We start from the raw sequence: 6,931 nt of genomic DNA on the forward strand, positions 1-6,931 counted from the left end.
TCATCTTTGTTATAGGGCATTTTTGGTTACAGTCTTTTGATCTGTTTTCTACTTCTTTATTTGTTCTTAAATTCATTATTATACTAATGACATTATCATCTTCTGTTTTTTTAGATATGCCACCCATGATGGAAGTGAAGGGGGAACCAGGCCCCCAAGGGAAACCTGGACCAAGAGGCCCCCCTGGTCCAGCAGGACCTCCAGGAAAACCTGGGCTGGGCAAGCCAGGTCTCAATGGCCAGCCAGGCCCTCAGGGGCCTTCTGGTTTTCCAGGAATTGGTAAACCTGGACTTCCAGGTCTCCCAGGAAAGATTGGGCCAAAGGGGATGCAGGGGCTTAATGGCGAGGTTGGCCCACGTGGTGAACCAGGTCCCAGAGGTCTTCCAGGGCAGCCAGGCCTCCCTGGCCCAGCTGGCCTGTCTCTGAATGGGAAACCTGGGCTTCCAGGTATCAGAGGTCCCCCTGGGGCTCGGGGAGAACCAGGACTAAAGGGTGTAACTGGCCAACCAGGTGAGCGTGGGCTTAAGGGTGAGAATGGAAATGGGAATCCAGGGCCTCCAGGTCTAAGGGGTTCTCCTGGGTTGAAAGGCAATGCAGGACCACCTGGTCTTCCAGGTATAGGCAAGCCAGGACTAAAAGGTTTGCCTGGGCTGCCAGGTCTTAAAGGTGATCATGGACTCCCAGGGGATCGAGGAGAACCAGGAGAGGCTGGGGCACCAGGTCTACAAGGTCTGCCAGGGCCAGTTGGATTAGGGAAGCCTGGGCTAGATGGACTGCCGGGAGCACCAGGTCCGCTAGGTCCAAAAGGTGAGGCAGGGCCCAGGGGTTCTCCTGGATTTCCTGGGACTCCTGGCTATGGAAAACCTGGTCTAAGTGGGCCAAAAGGAGAAAAGGGTCATAGTGGGTTGCCTGGGCTCCCAGGGGACAAAGGAGAACAAGGAATGGTGGGCCTAATTGGGGAACCAGGCCTTGATGGACAACCAGGACCACCAGGACTTCAAGGCCCAATGGGACTCCCAGGAAAACATGGAATGCCTGGACAGAAGGGAGAGCTGGGACCCCAGGGCCCTCCAGGACTGCCTGGCCTCAGAGGTGACCAAGGCCCTAGTGGACCCTTTGGAAAACCTGGCATCCCTGGGGAAAAAGGCATCCCTGGGCCTAATGGTCCGATTGGAAAACCTGGACCCAAAGGTGAGGCAGGGCATATTGGTCTTCCGGGGAATCCAGGGCTGACAGGTGTTCAAGGGCCTAAAGGTGAGACAGGGTTCATAGGGACTCCTGGCCCAAGGGGCCAGTCAGGCATTCCTGGTCTTCAGGGGCCTATGGGTCCCATGGGGCCACAAGGTGCCCCTGGCCCAAAGGGTGAACCCGGACTTCCAGGGCCTCAAGGACTGGGTAAGGTGGGAGAGAAGGGAGCCATTGGTCCCCAAGGTCCTCCAGGGAAACCGGGTCCTGCTGGGCTTAATGGTAACTCTGGCCCTCCAGGGCCTCCAGGGCCCCCTGGTCCTCCGGGAAATGGCCAAACAGTTGTTGCAGGGCCAACAGATTCACAGTTGGAAGGAGATGAAGTACCAGGGGACAGGAAGGGGCCTGCATACAGTCAAGTTCCAATCTCTGCCTCTGTGGCACCAGCCTTCACGGCCATCCTCACCACACCTTTCCCTCCCTCTGCCATGCCAATCAAATTTGACAGGACCCTGTACAACGGGCAAAATGCCTACAGCTCTGCTACTGGCATGTTCACTGCTCCTTTATCTGGTGTCTACTACTTTGCATACCACATGCATGTAAAGGGAACTAGCCTCTGGGTGGCACTGTACAAGAACAATGTACCAGCCACTTACACCTATGATGAATACAAGAAAGGCTACATGGACCAGGCGTCCGGTAGTGCTGTCCTAGAGCTAAAGGAGGGTGACCAGGTATGGGTCCAGATGCCCTCGGATCAGGCAAATGGCCTATATTCTACCGAGTACATCCACTCCTCCTTCTCAGGATTCCTGCTTTGTCCCACATAACCTGTCCTGTCCTTTCATTCAAACATGTTTCTGTATTGGCACCTCAGAACAGCCCTAAATCTAAAATACCTGCAGCCATAATAGAAACACAAAACCCATAGGATTCTCAGTAGTATTGCCGTCATCTTTATCTGTCTCACCCTCAACAACATCAGTGAAAGAAAAAAACAAACTTTGTGAATGAAATTTGAAAGTTTTAAAAAGGCAGAGGAAGGAATTTCATACTGTGTTTTTTGTTTCAATGTCTGGGTTGTATTTTATATTGGTGTTTTTAAGCTTATATTATTTTAATTATTATATTGTCATAATTTTATTGTTATTATTTGGTCCTTGTCATCATTGTTTATTGTTTATTGGATTCAGTCTATTAAGTGCCTTACTTTGAAATGTGCTAGTAACAGACCTTCCCGTGTGACTGCACATCCTGCCCTCATGCTCTGACATCAAAAGGACAACATCACCAGACCCTGGGGGGTGATTGGTACCTCTGGCTGCAGTCACGTCCCCCTTCTTATTTAAACCGTGAATGGCAATACTGACATACAAGAGCAACAACACAAAATAGATAATGTAGACAAACTATAGCAAGACAAGGCATTTGGTGCTGTAATACCATAACTTTTCACATTTGTTTTGTTTTACCTTTTGGGTACTCTAAACAATTGCTATGTTTGAATTATTAATGGGATTTTTTTGTTTGTTTTTAGAGTGAGATATATCTTTTGAAAGTTAGTTGGCATAGGCATCTATTGGGTGCGTATTTCTCTGCTTCTTTCTGAATTTAGTAGCTGACCATTTAAAATGATGGATCTTTGTTTTTCTTATAATTTATTGAAATGTCCAGAAATGCAATCCAAGGATAAATAGGACCTCGCAGTATTAGAATTAAAAAAATTGAACTGCCCTTTTAAAGAGGATCAACACCATCATGCATGAACAATGCCTTTTTAACTTTCAGGACTATATTAATTGAGAACGATATGTATGCATACAGTCAATGTTTACATTCCGTAGAATAGATACTGAGAGCAACTGCGAAATGGACATTAAGGAAACTATAGCTGGATTGATGGCCCATTTTCTTGTATTGATCTGACTTTTCCCATTTGCACTGCACATCTCATGCCTATATCACAGGCATCCTCTTCAGATGCTGTGACCATGACATCACTGCTTTCAAATGGTATACGATCTATTAATAAATCAGGATCACATTAATATTCCAAGTGAGCAATCTGTACTGCCAGTCTATTAAAGCCCAATTCTGACCACATGTTGCAAAATCTGTGAAGGTGCTGTAAACTTGTTCCTGTTTAAGAAAATAGGGAGGCAATTGGATGACAAATAAGAAATGCTTCTATGTGAATTGTCGCTGAGCAATTTTGAATCCTTTGTAGGTCTGAATGAAAAGACGTTCTATTAATTCCCAAACCAGTGTGTCACAAATAGCTGAATTATTGTTTTGCTTTGGGGAAAATCCGTGGCTACAAGGACAAGATGTTTTGGAACTGAATCATGTCAAAGCATACAGCTGGCATTGAGAATTGATCTGCATTTAGTCCACGAATAAGTGAAGGGACCAACTGAAATGCAGGTTATGTAATATTTAACAAACTCCTACTAGATTTCTTAGATAGTGGATAGTGATAGTGGGCCAGTGGTCAGAGCTGTGTATGTACTAATTTGTGTTGGATGAGGCATAATAATCAGATACATTATGTGTGTATGCATGAGCTTGTATGTTCTAAACTATATTACCAAATGTTTTGGGTCGCCTGCCTTTACATGCACATGAAGGGTTATGACATCCCATTCTTAATCAGTAGGGTTTAATGTGGAGTTGGCCCACCCTTTGCAGCTATAGCAGCTTCAACTCTTCTGGGAAGGCTGTCCACAAGGTTTAGGAGTGTGTTCATGGGAATTTTTGATTGATTCTTCTAGAAGCGCATTTGTGAGGTCAATCACAGATGTTGGACAAGAAGGCCTGGTTCGCAGTCTCCGCTCTAATTCATGTGAGGAAATTTCACGAATGGACTTATTGCACAGGTGGGTACCTATCACGGTACCACGCTTGAATTCATTGAGCCCCTGAGAGCGACCCATTCTTTTACAAATGTTTGTTAAAACAGTCTGCATGCTTAGGTGCTTGATTTTATACACCCGTGACCATGGAAGTGATTGGAACACCTGAATTCAATGCTTCGGAGGGGTGTCCTAAAACGTTTGGCAATATAGTTAGTAGACATAAGGATGCACTCCTTATGTCTGTCATTGTGTCAACATGTGTGTGTGTGTGTGTGTGTGTGTGTGTGTGTGTGTGCATGTGTTCAGGTCTTAAACACCTCAGCCAAGATAATAACAAACTTGCTGAAGTTACAAAACCTTAGGAAAAGCTTACAGTCCTGTCAATGTTCCACAAAAAGAAAATACTTCAAAATGGTTAGACCTCCCCTGGGTTTAAAAAAAAAAGAGTAAGGGAACAAGTTATAAAATGGGTAAACGATGAATGTAATGAATAAATTATGGGAGACAGAAACCTGAAATTTAATCGACATAATGAGAACTAGACATACATTTAACACTGAACAAAATGAATACTCATTTTGATATGAGCATTTTGCATATCGGTCCAATAAGTGGCACAATGGTGCGCAAACATATTTGTGTTGTACCAAGTCATGAACAAAAAAAAGACATTCTGGTGAAGTGTACAAGGTCTTTTATCAATGGTTGCAGTTACAGAAGAGAGGACATAAATAGGTTTAAATTTAGGAAAAGTGTGTGCTTACCGACTCTGTGCCTTAAAACGCCTCAACTCAGTCAGGATTCCAATCTAACTTATGCCGCCCAAATGCTATCATTACACTGAATTTAGGACTACCTTACACCTTGATTAAGGAATGTCAAGGTGCAGGAGGATTGTGCCAAATATTGAGCTTTGCAATCAGAATGAATGTATACTGTTTGACTGATTTTCAATAGTTTGTATAAATCATTGACCATGCTGTGCCACTACATTATACATAAATGGTAACTCTTCAAGTTGCTGTGGAAAAGCAGTGCTAGGGTAAGGTCTAATCAGTATTTTACACCTATGTAATGCAAACAGTGCACTTGTGCTCTTGCCCTTTCTGTCTCATAACATGAACACGCCTGCAACTACTATGTATCATTATTGTTACGCGAGTCTGCAAGACCGACCAAGGCTCGTTATGTACTGTATGTTGCCTTTTCTTTTGTCACCTTCTGTTTTTTGGACATACGAAACGGTGATGTGAGTTAGATGTGGCTGTTACTCTCTGTCCTTATGTTTTCATAGACAATGTCACTTGTTTGATGAGTTTGCCCTGTGTGAAAAATCAAAAGAAGTGTCAGTGAGATCCATGTACCATCTCAATCACAAATTGTGTTTTCTGTTTTTCTTTAAAAAACAAACAAACAACAAAAAAAGATATTTTTAAAAAGCCTTGCTTCGGTTCTTAAGGGATATTTGTTTGTTTTGGTGTCAATAAATACAAACGGCCATTCCCATTTGCACATGAAATTAATGAAGATGTATTTATACATTTATGATAATTTAATAGGAATGCCAAAACCGACCACCGAAGCCTAGAACGTATAAATGGTATTTAACGGCATTGATGAGTTACGAGCATTTACACCATGTAGTTAGCATTCTAGCGTGTGAAGGATTATTTTTGGACTTTTATTTTCTATTTGTGTAATGTTCAATGTATCAACCTATAGGATTTTTTTGTCATACAGGGCTATTGCGTGCACTCTATGCAATAGATTTTGGGTATAAAATGCACTCCTTTTGATCGAAAATGTTTGTCTGCTTATACAAAATCTACAGTACTTGATTGTATTGATACCACATCAATAAAAACTTTCTTGTATGTTGGTGTCAGGATTCCATTTCTGTCTACTGTATCTGCACAAGGACATTATAAAGAAAAGGTAAAAATCACTGGAGCCCATAGGCGTCACTGTCACATCTCCAAAATCTGTGTGATTAGCTGCCCCTGAGTAGTAAGTGATTTTCATTTTTGTGGTTAAAGATAATCTGCAAGGTACATTTGTTCTCAAAATTTGTTGCAGGTGAAGGAATGAACACTAGAGGGAGATACACAATTATAATAAAAACAGTATTCAGGGCTCTACATTTGAAAGATCCTTGTCTGATCTGCCAGTAGCTCAGAGCTGGATTGATAGGGTTTTGCTGGTTAATTCAGATCACTTAGATGACGAATGGTGTTAGTCAGTTAGTTGGAATGACCATTCAGTGCAAATAACACAAAAAGAGTCAACTTAAAACGAAAATATAGGTTATAAACAATATCAGTCTTTGTCTTAGTTTGCCCTGTGATATCTAACCTAGATATCTAACTTCATCGTACTGGATAGGGATTAATGCTCTCTCATTATTATAATAAATATATGAACGTTTGATTTAGGCCCTACGGACTTTTCCATGGCCTATAATATGCATAACTCAAGTGGCTATTTCGAGCTACTTGAAATGTGATTGGACAGAGACATGAAATAAAATGTATGTTGCAAAACATCCCGTGAGGGCAGGGATAAAATTGTGCGGTTATTTTCTGGAACTGTCGTCACCATGGCGAGCTGTCATCGTGCACCCGGATTCTTCTTACGTCGCACTGACGCCAGACCCTCCATGCCGCGTTCGGGGATCCCGGTGAACTCGCACATCTAATGTCAGTCCTTGAGAATACGAATGGCGTGCTCTTGCAGAGGGAAATAACCGCTGCTGGTTTGATGTACCTATTGCCAGTGGTGGTGGAAGTGTTCAGATCCCCAACTTAAGTAAAATCACTTATCACACCGTGAAAATGCTCGAATAGAAGTCATACATTGCAATTTTGACTTAAGTAAAGGTATGAGAGTAT

At 42.9% G+C, this 6,931-nt stretch overlaps 1 protein-coding gene across 2 annotated transcripts in view; it reads left to right on the top strand.

Moving 5' to 3' along the window:
• Positions 1–5,917, top strand: part of col8a2 (collagen, type VIII, alpha 2) — a 49,723-nt gene extending 43,806 nt beyond the window's left edge. For both annotated transcript variants that reach the window (XM_046057873.1, XM_046057874.1), the window contains one exon: positions 115–5,917. In XM_046057873.1, the coding sequence (XP_045913829.1) occupies positions 115–2,018 (1,904 nt within the window). In that variant the 3' untranslated portion in view covers positions 2,019–5,917. The remainder of the gene's footprint in view (positions 1–114) is intronic.
• Positions 5,918–6,931: the final 1,014 nt, after the last annotated feature.

This window comes from Micropterus dolomieu, linkage group LG09 (genome assembly GCF_021292245.1).
Source record: "Micropterus dolomieu isolate WLL.071019.BEF.003 ecotype Adirondacks linkage group LG09, ASM2129224v1, whole genome shotgun sequence".
NCBI classification, from domain to species: Eukaryota; Metazoa; Chordata; class Actinopteri; order Centrarchiformes; family Centrarchidae; genus Micropterus; species Micropterus dolomieu.